Source organism: Lygodium microphyllum, chromosome 19 (genome assembly GCF_053477565.2).
Source record: "Lygodium microphyllum isolate KBCC chromosome 19, Lygodium_microphyllum_v1.1.10, whole genome shotgun sequence".
Taxonomy (NCBI): domain Eukaryota; kingdom Viridiplantae; phylum Streptophyta; class Polypodiopsida; order Schizaeales; family Lygodiaceae; genus Lygodium; species Lygodium microphyllum.
This window is the reverse complement of record NC_141153.1, coordinates 91290788-91306744: the sequence shown is the minus strand read 5'-3', so window position 1 is coordinate 91306744 and position 15957 is coordinate 91290788. Positions and strand designations below refer to the sequence as shown.

The window sequence follows — 15957 nt, the reverse complement described above, 5'->3', positions numbered from 1 at the left end:
ATGCCTTTGAGCAGCTATGTGACGAAAGGGGTATTAAGCATCAGTTGACCGCTCCCTATACCCTACCTCAGAATGGTTTGGTTGAGCGGATAAATAGAACCATCCAGGAGCGTGTACGCAGTATGCTTAGCTATACAAGCCTACCATAGAGCTTTTGGGTTGAGGTAGTCAGTACAGTTGTGCATATGATAAATAGATCACCTTCCAATGGTTTGGATTCTAGGTTGCAGAGGAGGTATGGACTGGGAAACCTCTGTCTTATGCACATCTACGTGTCTTTGGATGTGAGGCATATTGCCATGCGCCCAAGGACAAGCGTAGTAAGCTGGATCCTAAGAGTGTCAATTACATTTTCCTTGGCTATGGAGATGCAGTTGAGATGGGTTACCGCCTCTGGGATCCGTAGGTGCGGAAAGTCATCCGCAGCCATGATGTAGTCTTGCATGAAGACAACATGCCTAGGCAATCTAAGAAGGTGGTAGAGATATGCAGGGTTATATTCCAAGAGGAGCCACGTGCTCCAGTACAGTCTGCATAGCCAGATGGTCAACCTGCATCAACAATTGGTACACATGGCCAGGGTGTTGGACAAACAACAGAGCATGCTATGAGACGGTCTACTAGAGATAGATGTCCACCTAATAGATTTGAGCCCTTGATGCATTATATCTTGGTTACCGATGCAGGAGAGCCTCTCACCTATAATAAGGCTATGTGTAGGGGTGACAGTCACTCCTGGGAGAGGGCTATGCAGTCTGAGATAGACTCCTTGTATAAGAATATGACTTGGGATTTGGTTTCCTTGCCTGCTAGCAAGAAGACTCTGCTACCACAAATGGGTGTACAAGCTGAAAAGTACCCTTGGACACGCCAAGCCAGCTTATAAGGCAAGACTTGTTGCTAAGGGTTTAAAATAGGAACATGGAGTTGACTTTGATGAAGTCTTTTCTCATGTGGTCAAGATGACCATTCTACGCTTGGTTTTGGCCTTAGTCGTGCAGCTTGACTTGGACATGTATTAGATGGATGTCACGACTGTATTCTTGCATGGAGATTTACATAATGAGATTTACATGGAGCAGCCTAAGGGTTTTGCAGAACCTGGTAGGGAGCACCTAGTGTGCAAGTTGAAGAAAAGTTTTTATTTCTTAAAGCAAGCACCTAGGGAGTGGTATCATAAGTTTGATGCCTTTATGTAGTCACAGGGCTACAGCAGGAGTACTATGGATCCATGTCTTTACACGAAGAAGGTCCATGATGGCTCATTGCTTATTTTGGTACTTTATGTGGATGATATGCTGATAGCAGGGAAAGCTCATGATGAGCTGGATGCTCTTAAATCTCGGCTGAAGAAGAGCTTTGAGATGAAGGATTTGGGACATGCCTCCCATATTCTTGGTATGGGCATTAAGCGCGATAGGCATCAGGGACTACTCTACCTCTTCTAGAGGGAGTACATTCATAAAGTCCTTGAGCGTTTCCGCATACAGGACGTGAAGTCTATTGGCTGTCCATTACCTTCTTATGTGAAGGTCTCACAGGTCGATGGTCTGCAGACAGATGAGTAGAGGGTTGAGATGGCCAAGATCTCTCATGCATCAGCCGTGGGCAGTTTAATATATGCCATGATAGCTACTCGTCCAGATATTACCTTTGCATTTGGTGTTGTGGCACGCTATATGGCTACACTTGGCAAGAAGCATTGGGATGCCGTGAAGGGTATCATAAGATACCTGAAGGGCACAACAAATATGTGTATTTGCTATGGCAACCAGGATACTGGAGTCATGGGGTACCTAGACTTCGATTATGCAGGACATGCAGATAGTAGGAAGTCCACTTTTGGTTATATATTCACCTATTTTGGAGGTGCTGACTCTTGGATGTCCAGGGTTGAGAAGTGTACAACTCTCTCTACCATTGAGATGGAGTATGTTGTAGCCAGTGAGGCTTGCAAGGAGGCCATATGGTTGGGCTATTTGGTTCATGACCTTGGGATTGATACTATACCTACGCTGCATTCGGATTCTATGAGTGCCATTCAGCTAGCCAAGAATCCTGTCTTCCATGCGAAGACGAAACACATTGAGGTGAGGTATCACTTTATACGTGGGGTCGTGGAGGACAGGTCTGTAGACCTTGTCAAGATCTCCACTGACAAAAATCCTGCAGATCTGCTCATGAAAAGCCTCACTATTGAGTGCTTTGCCTTCCTCAGGAGATTGATGGGCGTTGGATGAGATTACGTTTTTCCTCATCCTGTTGTATATGTGTACATTGTACTGTCTTTTCTTTTTCTTTTTCACTTTTCACTTTTCACTGGGGCAAATTCGCCTTTAAGTGGGAGGTTGTTGGTTGTTGGGGGTAAAGGCGCCACCGCCTAGCCACCTGTGTATTACTACACTGACAATACTTACCATTGCACACTTCAGGTGGCAGGCATCCATCACCGTCACTTTATTCTTTATTCTTTCAGTGACAGCTTGAATAAATGAAGGCTCGGTCACACATTGTGACTATTGGAGTTCCCATTTGGTCTCTCTCTTTTTCTTGCTTTTGCTCTCTTGCCATAGCTCTGCCAAGCAAGCTTCGATCCTTCTCACCTTTCACAAAACACAGTTAGGGTTAGGGTTAGGGTAACTTAGAGACAATGAACACTGTGGAAATCTGAATGAATGATTGAATATTGAATATTGAATATACAATGCTCATGCAGTAAACAAACTGTGCATGGAATGAAAATTGTACCCCGAACTCTTGTGTCGTGAGGAGCGAAGCAAAGATAATGAGTTGGAGAGTGTCATACTCCTGACGATTGCCAAAATGTAGCAAGGCAGCCTCCAAGATGTTGGACAATAGCAAATGCAGCAGATGATGTGTTGGATCAGGTCATATGCAGAGAGAAGATAGAAAAACAGCAAATGCAGATTCAACTGATCACATGGTAGTTTGCACAATAGCTTGCACTGTAAATGCACATCAGGGTGATGACATGGCAGCCTGCAGTAGCAAACAGAGACTTCTTGTAGTCGTCTAGGGTAGGGCGGCAGCCAGCAGGTGCAAACGCATCAGTGGAGTGCCATGTGGCAGTTGGTGATAGTAGATAGATGGACAGCAGCAACAGGTGGGGCTGGACTATAGCTGTCATTGGTGTTGACTGCATGATGAAGGCTAGAAACAGACCTCGGATGGATGTAGACAAGGTCGGGTAGCCTCAGATAAGATGTCCTCCACGAACAAGGTGTGGACAACAAAGCTAGAAGGCCTAAAACCTATAAACACGAGATTGGCCTAAATGGAGGGCAGCCTACCTATTTATAGAAAGTTTCAAGACCTCAAACCATGCACCGTTTTAAACTCTCTTGAACGGTGCACCATTTTAGGGTTTTCATTAATTAAGCATGTTTGGGATTGTTTAAGAGGTTAATTCAATATGTAATGCTTAGTTTAGCTCAACAATTACCACCCTCTTGGAGGACGGAGGCTAGTTTCAGATACTTTCATTGGAGGTGGTACCAGTGCATTTCATTTTTGGTACAATGACCATTTTGCTCAATTGGGCACACTAACTTGGGCATTTACATTTTGGACCTTGTTTATTAGTTGTGGCCTTAGGTGTCTATTTATAGGTAGCATGTCCTCTTCATTCTGTTCACTGAGTCATGACTCATCATTCAACCAACCCTCCTCAATCTTCTCTTGTAGAAATGCTTCTGTTTGGCACCCACATTGATGCTCAATGCTGTGTGTTCAGGCTGACCATTGCAGCCTTGTATCAATCAGTCTTCTTGTCAATTTGTTCCTTCTCTCACTCATGTTTCAGTAGTCTCCTCTATTTGCTCAGTGTTTGCTTTGCTTTCTATTGTGCACTCTCACATGGTATCATGTCTTGGTGGGAGCTGGAGTCCATGAAGAGGAGCTATTGTCCACATTTGCATCAGTTGGGCACCATCATCTATAGCTATTGACCTTGTGTTTTTGTGCTGAAACAAATATCTTCATCTTCATTCGAGAGCAAAGGAAGGGGCTACATCATTGGAGCCTCCCTTTACTTCTAGTCTACAGGTGCTATTACTTATGACTCAATGTTCCTTCACATCCATGAGATGGAGGCGCCTTCTTCAGCTATCGTCTTGTGAGAGGCCTTGGCTCATGGACAGTAGTGCTTCAGCCTTCAAGTCATATGACTCCTCGAGGGGATATGCTCCAGGATCTTTGTTCATTTTTGAGGTACGGTCAATGTTAGTGACATTTCATTGGTGCCTACTTGTGGTGTTGGCACCATGCCGCTATTGCTTGATTGTCCATTGTGCTTCATTTTAGAAGTCCTATATGTTTTGGACTTGGGCTTTTGTATTCTCACTTCATGGCCTTATGAGTCTTGGTACTAGGGTTATCTTCACCGACTTGGCTGTTGTTGTTGAGGGCTCTTCATTATTTAGGAGCAATTCTTGCGACAGGTTGTACCTTGTTTTCAGACTTTCTCCTGCGTTGACAACTATTCCTGCACAAAAACAACAAATTAATCTCCTTTTCCACACGTATCTGCTCACTCCAACCTTGTGTTGATGTGCAGCCCTCCCGCTCACACTTGAATGCTGAAAATACAGCCTTCTTGTTGTGCTGACATCTCCTCTTCAGGTATGCCCATGATCAATCAGCCCCTATACACTGCTCTAATACCATGTGAGAGTGTGGTGATGTAGAAGCGTATGATTGGACTGAAAGAAAAGAGTGAACATAGAGAGAGAGAGAGAGAGAGAGAGAGAGAGAGAGAGAGAGAGAGAGAGAGATTTTTACGAAAAGAGAGAGAGACATTGAAGACTGCAAAGAATGAACTCTGGATACAGACGGCAGTATGTACAATGGGCTGTGGAAGTATGTACAGCTGAAGACCTCTCTCATCCTCCACAAGATGAAGTGAAAATGACTGGGGGTGCAGGCTGCTATAAATAACAGAAAAGAAATAATGACATAATGCAGATCGGCTATTCAAAAACTGGCCAACTGTAGCAGAACTGGCTGATTGCTCAGAGGCTGCCCCATGGCACCTGCCTGACGTGCCCAACTGCTGCGACTGCTGCCCATGATCATTTGGTACCTACTCGACCTGCCCATAATGGCTGGGCTGCCCTAATCACTGCATAGAAGCCCTTCTGCCCTGTCTGACCTGCTCCTGAACAAGATGATGCTGTCCACTGTGCCCTGCCCAAGCCTGTGCTTGTTTGGGAGGTGACCAAATCTCTAATGCCCTGATGCTGAAACTGCTGCCCAGTTGAGGAAACTATCGCCTGTCTGGATCAGGAGAGCAGCAAATGCAAAAACCAGGAGCATCCTACACACGATCAGACCTGAAAAAGGAGTCAAACACAGCAACCAGCATGAGAACCAAGAGACTTGGGCTCTGATACCATGTCAAGATGTGGAGTAATGGAAATAAAGAGATAATGCTGGTAGATCTACTGTGAACACAAATAACATAAAATAATAGCAATAACACAATGAATTCAGAAAAAATAGACTAAATAATCGAATCCATACACCAAGGCTCAAGAGAGTGTATAGTGGAATGGGCTGTGGGTAGCCAGCAGAGTGTTGTAGTCTCCCTCTCTCTACTAGGAAGTAGGGATGCTGAATGGATGAGTATGATCGTGTATTATGTACATTGGACAGTGGAGGAGAGGCTGCCTATAAATAGGCAAAAAGAAATATATTCACCAATGACCAGTTGGCCATCATGTGTAGAGGCCAAAGATATAGGTCGGCCAACTAAAATGTGCCTGACACAGAAATGGCATGCACACCAATTGTAGTTCCTGTGACCCAGGATATGTAATTTGCTGGTAGAATCCAGTATGAGAATCAAAGAATACAATGGTAAGAGTGACAGCTCGCACACTCCACAGGCTTCCTTTGTCCATACCAAGAATCTACAAGTACATGCATCTCCTTTCTACTTTGTATGTGAGATATGGGCTGTTTTCGCGGCTTTCTATATGGCTTTATTTGCTGGCTGGATCGCTTGTACACCTAAATATTCTTCAACCCAAGACCCTTCATGGAACAAAAGGAGAATAGATATACATTTAGGGTTATCAGTGTCATTTTGCATTTAATGTGAGGTCCCTTGTATGCCTTTCCTATCTGAACTTGTAGAGACATTTAAATGTATCCTATCCAATTCAAAATTCCATATAGAAGCTACTGAGGCTGTGAAACTGCCTGGTAGAACCTTCTAAATTCTGATCTTCAAGTTATCATCTCAGCAGAAGTATTTGTGTGGTAATTGATAAGCATGCAAATTTGTATTATCCTATGTGTTTTTATCTGCTTGCAGTCAGAACGAAGCACTCAGTCAGGACCTGCTAATGTACAGCTGGATGCTTTCAAGCTTTTGGATCTGCTTGGCCCTGAAAAGGTAGACCCAGCAGACATAAAGCTTTTGAAAGAAAAAGTGTTTGGATACACTACTTTCTGGGTGACAGGACAGGAGCCTTTTGGGGATCTGGATGCGGGAGTTCTTTTTCTTGGCAACTTGAGAGGAAAAAGGGAGCAAGTTTTTGCAAAGCTTCAGCGCCAGTTGCGAGAAGTAACTGGAAATAAGTATAATCTGTTCATGGTTGAGGAACCAAACTCTGAGGATGCAGATCCACGAGGTGGACCTCGTGTCAGTTTTGTATTACTGCGGAAGGAGGCTTCAGAGCCAAGACCAACAGATCTGTGGCAGTTTGTGATTGCTTTCGTGTTGTTCGTTATCACAGCTGGCTCATGTCTAGAACTTGGTATTGCATCACAGGTACCATCTTCTAAGTGTGCTGAGTTTCTGTTGAGTTCCTTATGGTGCTTGCAGTTAACTGATTCTTATTTTGTTTTCTTAAGGAAACTTTTGGATTTTGCAGCTTTCAAAGCTACCGCCAGAAGTTGTACGGTACTTTACAAACCCTGAGGTTGTAGATCCCCCGGACTTGACAACACTTATTCCATATGTAGAGGCTGCATTACCTCTTGCCTATGGAGTTCTTGGAGTACAGTTTTTCCATGTCAGTATTACGTACAATATTTTGTCCTGACAGTAAGAATGGCATGAATGATGCTATCTGAGAGTTGAGAAACATGAACAAATTACAGTGTGTATTCGTTCTTGGTTTGTTGTGAAGGGGGGTTGATTCATCAACTGGATAGTGCTTGAAACATGTGCAGCTTAATATGCCTCAAAACAGCTCATGGGTGGTGATATGTGCATGATTGATAAAAGTGGGTTGAATGTCCGAACCAGCATTTATCACTGTTTTACTTAAGATTGTTTTCATAGAATATGCAATCTCAGTCCTTGCTCCAATAAATTAAAGTTGGTGCCTTAGTGTGTTGCAATTTGTTTCAGGAAGTTGGCCATTTCCTTGCGGCTTCTCAACGGAAAGTTAAGCTGGGTATCCCGTACTTGATTCCCAATATAACACTAGGCAGTTTTGGAGCCATTACACAGGTAATTTATGGATCCTTTAGCTTAAGTCAGGCTTCTTGCTTTATCCATGATCAGTGTAACGAGTCTATAAGCAAGTTGAAATAGTCATACTGGTATTGTCAGGAGTAAACTTGTGTGAATGGAAGACAAGATCGTTCAACTCGCGTGGAATGAACTGATGATTTGACCTTATTGGGATTCAAAATGATTTTATCATGAGTCAAGAGCTCTATCTCAAATCTCAATAAAATTCTCCTTTTTTTGTTGGCCATCTCATGAGCTACCTATTTATTCCATTTGTCCCTTGGTATGGGCTTCCTAGACCCACTAACTATCACTAAGAACAATTAAGATGGTTAGTACACCTGGCATAGCTAGGGCTACGGTTTTTAGGCCTCAGGACACTTACTACAGTTAGTCCTAGGGTTTTCTATTTTAAGATACTTTGTGCATTCTAGCACATTGTGGATCATTATGATCATTGTACTTTGATTCAATTCAGTTTGGGTATTTTGATTGATCATTGTGGTGTTCAAGTATTCTGATGCTTCAATGTCTGATGAGGGAAGTTTTGAGACGATGTGTATCCTCATACTACCATCTTTTTTTTTTTGAGGGTGGGGGGGTGTTTTGGCGATCAGCATTTAAATCTAGATTTTGTTTTGATTTATTGTTTATCTTCAGACACTTGTATCACTTTACAGGCAGTTGTAACTTATGGTCTCATAGGTCATTTTGGCCTCTTGCAGACATCAATAAATCATTTCATTTCATTTCTCTTGCACAATCACTCCATACTTGGGTTAATAGTGGTGTTCGAGCTGGCTACACGGTAGCCATTGCTCTCTTGCCTCTGCCCTTGCAGCCATTGCCATTGAAGCTTCAGAGTTGGCCGGCTGACATTTGAGCAATTGCCTCTGTGTTGGCTCTCCCTTCCTCTTGGTGGTCGTACCCTAAGCTCCAGCTGTCAGCATTGTATTTCTCTGCCCCAATCCACTTGAGTTGGTGCTCTTTCCCAGCTGATTTCAGCTGCCCACCAGCTGAGCTTCTCCTGCAGGCCTCTGCCAGCTCCCCCAGCGCTGCCCAGCAAAGCTCCATTGCCAGCATTGAGTGTCACCTGCTCTACCAGAAGTGATGCCACCCAGCCTGTCCTCCCACTGCTTCTGCAGCTCTACCTATTCAGCAGGAACACCACCACCCAGCATCACCAGGAGCATCACCAGTGCCTGTTCTTGAAGCTCCTGCACCAGCAAATTTCAGCCATGGTGCTGCTCCTCTAGCCTTACCTCTCTTGCTGCTCCACTGCTTAATCATCCAGGTGCCTCAGATTCTAGTTTGTTGCTTCCATCTGTAATGCTGCCTTGCAGTTTGGAAGAGCTTCCTTACCTGCTGTTGCACCGTCCTTTGTTCAGTAGCCCCACCTAGGCTGCCATCTCTTCCGCTCCACTTGCCGTCCCCATTTATATCACTGCTGCCCTTAGCTCCTGTGGCACTGCCCAGCCTTCAAGTGCACCATCCTGCTACAGCTTTAGTTCCGCTGCCTTGCAGCTCCTGCCACCACCTGCAGCCACATCATTGTCTGTGGAATACTTGACTGTCTTGCCACTCTCAGATCCAGCAGCTCTTTAGCACCCTGCAATCTGAGCTGCACGATCAAACAAATCATTGTCGACTCAGTGATTGCTGCCACCATATCAGCTTCGACATTGGTACAAAGATTTTCAGGCATTCATCCAGGATTTGGGGGTTTTCCTGATGTCTTTTCCCTTTGGTCTCAATTTCTTATCCAAATTTGGGGCTTTCATTGATGGGGATTCTCTTGAGATGGGGCGACGTGGACAGCATATTTAGTCTCAATTTCGGTGAAGTTTCACATCCTCCCACACCAAAAGTTGGGGATTTTGCCCCATTTCTCTTCCTTTGTTCCCAGATTATCTTGTCCAACATTGTCCTCACAATTCCTCACCCTTATCCCCCAAAAATTTGGGGCTTTTGCTCCTGATCAGTTGCATTGATTTCATGCATTGATGACATCATCTTTGGGTCCATTGAAGCTAAATTAAGTGTACATTGGAGTGAAATGGTGCTATTGGGGATCTTATTTTCAGCTATTGAAGTCAAGTATCTGTTGTTGCTTATCCATATAGGAGTTCTACAAAAAGGGCTTGTCCACTTTTTGGACCTGGCATCTTAAGCAAGCACCACATTATTGAATTCTTGGCTGGCCACCCCCATGATCTGGGGTTATTATTTTCTCTCGCTTCATCTATTGCCATCATTATTTATTGACTAGTCATCTTGACCAGCAATAATAATGATTTGTTTGGCATGCTTGGGGCAAATGACAAGCTCAATGGGCCACGACACTATCTATCCTATGTGGGCTTATATGATGAGGCATTTCCTCATCGCAAAGCACCTATGGAATATTGTTTTTGACACTGAGGAAAGGCATGTATCCCTAGCTCCTCTTGGATCCATCACGTTTGGCTCTACATCGAGATTTAGTGCCCATGATGCCGAATCATCATCCTCAACTTCAGCTCCTCCTACACAAGATCATGCTAGTTGGGGTGGTTGCAATGCCCAAGCTCACGCATCAAACACTTTGTCGGTAAAGAGAGGAGTCATTCCTTATATTAGGTCATGTAAGTCAGCTAAGCAAGTATGGGATTAGCTTGCTTGTTTTTATTAGGTATGGAATGAAGCATCTATTGCTTACATTCATAAACAACTTGAATACCTTTGCATGGAATTACTATTAGTAGTTATGTTTGTCATGCACTATCATCTCTTGCTTGTGAGCCTCAGTTTGAGTCAAATAGGGATATAAAGAGTTTTGACATGTTTGTCATGTGCTTTGATAAAGGAGGCAGTTCATTCTAGAGCATGCATTTTCTTTTTCAATTGGCTTAGATGTGTTCACACTGTGCATTTCTCAAGTTTGCTAGTTAGTTTCCAGCCCTTGCCAATGTGCGACTATCCCATGATGGCCATATTGACATTGTGCCTGCCATGTCAGCATTTTCGCTGCTGCCGACTATATTTATTGCAGTCGGACTGATGTAGTCGGCCATTTTTGGCCTCAGATTGGCAGGTCAGCCAGTTTAGCTGATTTTCAGCTATTTAGCTGAGGGTTGGGCTGTTGGGAATAAAGGGCCATTGTGCCTTTTATATGTGCACGGGTGTGAACGCACCCTTAGCACACTTGTACTTTCATATATATCTATCTAAAAACCTAAAGTGGTACACACTCCAATTGTACCCAAGAACATCTTGCATCTCTCGCTCTCACTCGCTGCTGTTGCTCACGTGTTTTGCTCTTTACCTGACATTTCATCGCCGGACATTGCATCTCCGCAGCGCATCACTCACTTCAAACTGGTATCAGAGCTTCGGCTAAGGTGTTCGCGCTTCTCGTAGTCCGTGCAGAGCTTCGGTTAAGGTGTTCGTGCTTCTCGCAGTCCACAGGTCACGTTTTTCAGCCAGGCGACATTTCCCAGGTTGCGCGCAGGTCAGTCAGTCATTTTCTGGTCAGCTCGTCACTGTTCTTGGACAGTGTGCAGTCAGGCGTGCAGTTCCAGGCAGCGTGCAGGTCAGGCGCAGGTCAGAAGTGACGTGTTTTGCACAGGCGCTGGTCATGCAGGTCACGCCAGGTCAGTTCGTGACTTTCCAGGCCACGTGCAGCTGGCGGCAGGTCAAAACGCTGGCGGCAGGTCAAAACGCAGCAGTCGTCACGTTACGGGACAGTTTTCGTCAAATTTCTCTTGCAAAATTTTTTAATTTTCAAAGGTTTACTGCAAGCTGCCCCCTTTGCCCACTGACGGGAGTTCGCGCGTGTAAGCACAGTTCTGTGTTTTGGGCAGATTTGAGCCACAAATTTGGGGATTTGTCCGGATTTGACACGAGCAAGACACACAGTGAGATTCTGTCTCAGAAATTGCAGGAATTTGTGACATTTTGCCTCCGAAATTTGGGGCTTTTCATGTACATGTTAAAATTGGGCTGAAATTGACCCAATTTCTTGACATTGATGCACATTGGACCCGTGCAATTTGGGGCTTTTGCTGTTTGAGCAAAATCTGTGCGCAAATTGGTCATTTTATGTACATGCGGGTTTAATTTCATGCAATTTGGACGCCCGACACTTGAAAAATTTGGGGGTTTTGCTGAAATTGCTTCATTTTGGCAAAATTGGTCTATTCTATGCATGTCAGAGACAGTGCAGATGTATGGTTGATGTTTTGAGCACAAAACTTTGGGGCTTTTGACCGTGCGGGTCAAATTTTATGCCCGTGGGTGCATGTACAGCAGAAATTGCAGCTAAAATTTGGGACTTCTCATGTAATGTGATGTATTTGTCCTTGGAACAGCTGTCACTCATCAGTTGTGGAGTGCTGTAGCACAACATTTGGTGCTTCTGAAAATTGATTTGCAGATCTGAAATTTCTGCTTTTAACTGGTACTTATTGCTGGTTGGTACTTGTTTGTACCTTGGTCACTTGTTTGACAGTTTGGGCCTGCATTTGCTGAATTTGTGGTCATATTTTGGACTGAAAATCATGGCTGGCAGCAGCGATAGCAGCCATCTTATGCACATCAAGAAACTTGAGGGTGCACATAATTTTGCAGTGTGGCAAAAGCAATGCTACAATATCCTGTTGCAGAAGAAGCAGGCTAAGCCGATCAAGGCCAAAGGGGTAAAGCCCGCAGATGTGGAACAAGATGACTGGGATGAGTTGAACGAGCTTGCACGCTCGACCATTGAGCTATCTGTCTCTGATGCTCTGCTGTTTAACATAGAGGGTTTGGACACTGCCTATGCCATTTGGACTAGACTGGAGGAATTGTATGCTCAGAAGAGTGCAGCTAGTAAGGTGTATTGGCTAAAAAAGCTTATGGATTTGCGGATGAAAGAAGGAACTGCTATGTCAAATCATCTGAGTGAATTCAACTCAATTTTCAGCCAGCTGGTTGCTTTGAAGTTTGTCATTGATGACGAGTTTAAAGCTACCTTTCTGCTTTGCACTCTACCAGAGAGTTGGGATACATTCAGGAGTGCCTTGAGTAACTCGAATGCTATGCTTATGTATTCTGACGTGGAAAGCTCTTTGCTTATGGAAGAGATGAATAGGCAAAATAATGCATCAAGTAAGTCGTCTAGTGCCTTGCATACCAGGGGCAGATCACAGCAGAAGGGAAAATCTGATGGCAAGGGTCGCAGCATGTCTCGCGGCAAGAATGTGGAATGCCACCACTGTGGCAAGAAAGGTCACTTCAAACGTGACTGTTACAAGTGGAAGAAAGAGAAAGGGAAAGGCAAGAAGACAGAGGACAGCAAGGAAGAGAAGAAAGAGAGCTAGCCCAAGAAGAGCAGCGTCAAGATCGAAGAGGTGAATGTAGTCACTCAGGACAGTGACAGTGGGAACGATGTACTCTTCGTGTCTTCATGTTTTGATGCCCATGCATTGGTTGCCGATTCGGCTGATGACATGCATACCTGGATTTTAGATTCGGGTGCCTTCTTTCATGTCACCCCTTACAGAGATTGGTTTTCCGATTATACAGGCGGTCGACATGGTGTTGTCCATCTCGGGGACAACTCAGCATGTGATATTGCAGGCATTGGCAGTGTGCAGCTTCAGTTTCAGCATGGTTCTGTCTTTACTCTTCAGAATGTTCGTCATGTACCTGAGCTCAAGAAGAGCTTAATCAGTACTGGGTAGCTAGATGATGATGGTTATCATACCACATTTGGCGATGGAAAATGGAAGATCAGTACAGGATCTAGAGTCATTGCCAGGGGTTCAAAGAGTGATACTCTGTATCCTCTTCATGTATCTAGTGTGCGTGACCATGTTGTCGCAGTAACCGAGCAGCCAAGTGTTTCTTTGTGGCATGGCCGGTTAGGACACATGAGTCAAACAGGAATGAAAGTTCTTTCTCGTTTGGGTTACTTGCCTTGTCTCCGTTATGCTGATTTTGAGCATTGTGATCATTGTGTCTATGGTAAGCATGCGCAGACATCTCATAAGAAATCTCTTTCTTTGAAATCTTCACCTCTAGAGTTAGTACATTCAGATGTATGTCAGATGCCAGGATTGTCTTTGGGGGGGAAGAAGTACTTTGTCACCTTTGTCGATGATGCTACACGGAAGGTATGGGTTTACCCCATTCGTAGCAAGGATGAAGTACTTGACAAGTTTAAAAACTTCTTGGCATTGGTTGAAAATCAGACTGATAAGACACTTAAGTGTCTTCGCTCTGACAATGGTGGGGAATATGTGTCCAAGGCCTTTCAGGCATTTTGTGACAGCAAAGGGATAAAAAGGGAGCTCACTGCCCCTCATAATCCACCCCAGAATGGAGTTGCAGAGCGTATGAACAGGACTATACAGGATAAAGTCCGTACTATGCTGTCTCATGCTGCATTACCCCATGGTTTTTGGGTAGAGGCTGTTATGACAGCCGTTCACTTGATCAATCGGTCACCAAACAGGTCTTTGGGGGGGGGGGGAGTCCCTCAGGAAGCGTGGTCGGGCAAGCCACCTTCTTATGCTCATTTACGAGTGTTTGGCTGCGAGGCTTTTGTGCACATTCGTAAGGAAGACCGCAACAAACTTGAGCCAAAGTCCTGTAAATGCATATTCCTAGGATATGGTGACGAGGGTGAAATGGGGTATAGATTGTGGGATCCCGTGAAAAGGAAAACAGTGCGCAGCAATGATGTTATCTTCCGGGAAGGTCGCATGCATAAACAGCCCGAAAAGACTGAGGAGGTTTGTAGGATTGTATTCCGGGAAGAAGTACCTTTTGGACAGCAAAATGTGCCCGCTGTACAGCAGCAAATACCTGCTGTAAATGAACCTGCGAATGCAGAAAATGATGCTGGAAATGATTAGCCAGCCATTGCCCATAATGATGAGCCACTAAATGTGCAGGAACAGCCAGGACAGCAAGCTGTTAATGTTGATTTGCAGGCTGAAATGCCAGGACAGCAAGCTGTAAATGATAATATGCAGGCTGAACAGCCAGCAAACAATGATCATTGGGTTAGGAGATCGTCTAGGGCTACTAGACAGCCCGACAGATTCGTTCCTGGTGCAAATAATGTGGCTGATTATGTCATGATCACTGACTGTGGTGAGCCGTCATGCTTCAAGGAAGCAATGGACAGACATGATAGCAAGAAATGGTATAAAGCCATGCTGTCAGAGATGGAATCTCTTGAGAAAAACGGCACTTGGGACTTGGTGCAGTTGCCTAAAGGGCAGAAAACGCTTCCATGCAAATGGGTTTATAAGATGAAGGTCACTTCTGGTTCCTCGCCAAAGTACAAAGCCAGATTGGTTGCTAAGGGGTACAAGCAGGAACATGGAGTTGATTTTGATGAGATCTTCTCTCCTGTAGTCAAAATGACTAGATCTGCATGAAGACATATATATGCAGCAGCCTGAAGGGTTTGTGGCTAAAGGCAAAGAGAAGATGGTATGTAAGCTCAAACGGAGTTTGTATGGGCTGAAGCAAGCACCAAGAGAATGGTATCATAAGTTTGATACATTTATGCAGTCTCAAGGTTTTCAAAGAAGTCAAGTGGACTGCTTGTACACCAAGAAGGCCGCAGATGGCAGCCTAATTATCTTGGTTCTGTATGTTGATGACATGCTGATTGCTGGCAGGGATACTCATGCCTTGGATTCGTTGAAGCAAAGTCTTCATGGCAGCTTTGACATGAAGGATCTTGGTGATGCAAATCACATTCTTGGCATGCGAATACTCAGAGATAGGTCCAAAGGATTACTCTTTCTATCTCAACAGGAGTATGTCTCTAAGGTTTTGCAACGTTTCAATATGGAGGGGGGAAACCAATTGGTGTTCCATTGCCTCCATATGTGAAACTCAGTGCAGAGGACAGCCCTACATCTGATGATGAGAAGGCTGAAATGGCCAAGATTCCATATGCTTCAGCTGTTGGCAGCTTGATGTATGCTATGGTTGCTACACGTCCTGACATTGCCTTTGCAGTGGGAGTGGTTAGCAGATATATGGCAAACCCTGGCAAAAAGCATTGGAAAGCAGTGAAAGGTATTATGAGATACCTTAAAGGCACAAGTGATTTGTGCATCTGCTTTGGAAAGCAGAAAGCATCTGTTGTTGGCTTTACAGATGCAGACTATGGGGTCATGCGGACTGTAGAAAGTCCACTTCTAGGTATGTGTTTACCTTCACAGGAGGAGCAGTCTCTTGGATCTCCAGGCTACAGAAGTGTGTTGCATTGTCTACTACAGAGGCAGAGTATGTGGCTGCTACTGAGGCATGCAAGGAGGCTTTATGGCTTTCACGTCTGGTGGGAGATCTTGGCATTATAGAGTTACCCGTTCTTCATTGTGATAGTCAGAGTGCTATCATGCTAGCACGGAATCCCGTCTTTCATGCAAAGACGAAGCACATACAGGTGAAGTATCACTTCATCAGAGATGTACTTGACAGCAAGA

The 15957-nt window shown here is 44.5% G+C and overlaps 1 protein-coding gene across 1 annotated transcript in view; it reads left to right on the top strand.

The window, feature by feature from the left end:
• Positions 1 to 15957, top strand: part of EGY1 (Peptidase M50 family protein) — a 105362-nt gene that overhangs the window by 37858 nt on the left and 51547 nt on the right. The window contains exons 2-4 of the mRNA XM_087700433.1: positions 6338 to 6796; positions 6900 to 7040; positions 7382 to 7483. Of these exons, the coding sequence (XP_087556559.1) occupies positions 6338 to 6796; positions 6900 to 7040; positions 7382 to 7483 (702 nt within the window). The remainder of the gene's footprint in view (positions 1 to 6337; positions 6797 to 6899; positions 7041 to 7381; positions 7484 to 15957) is intronic.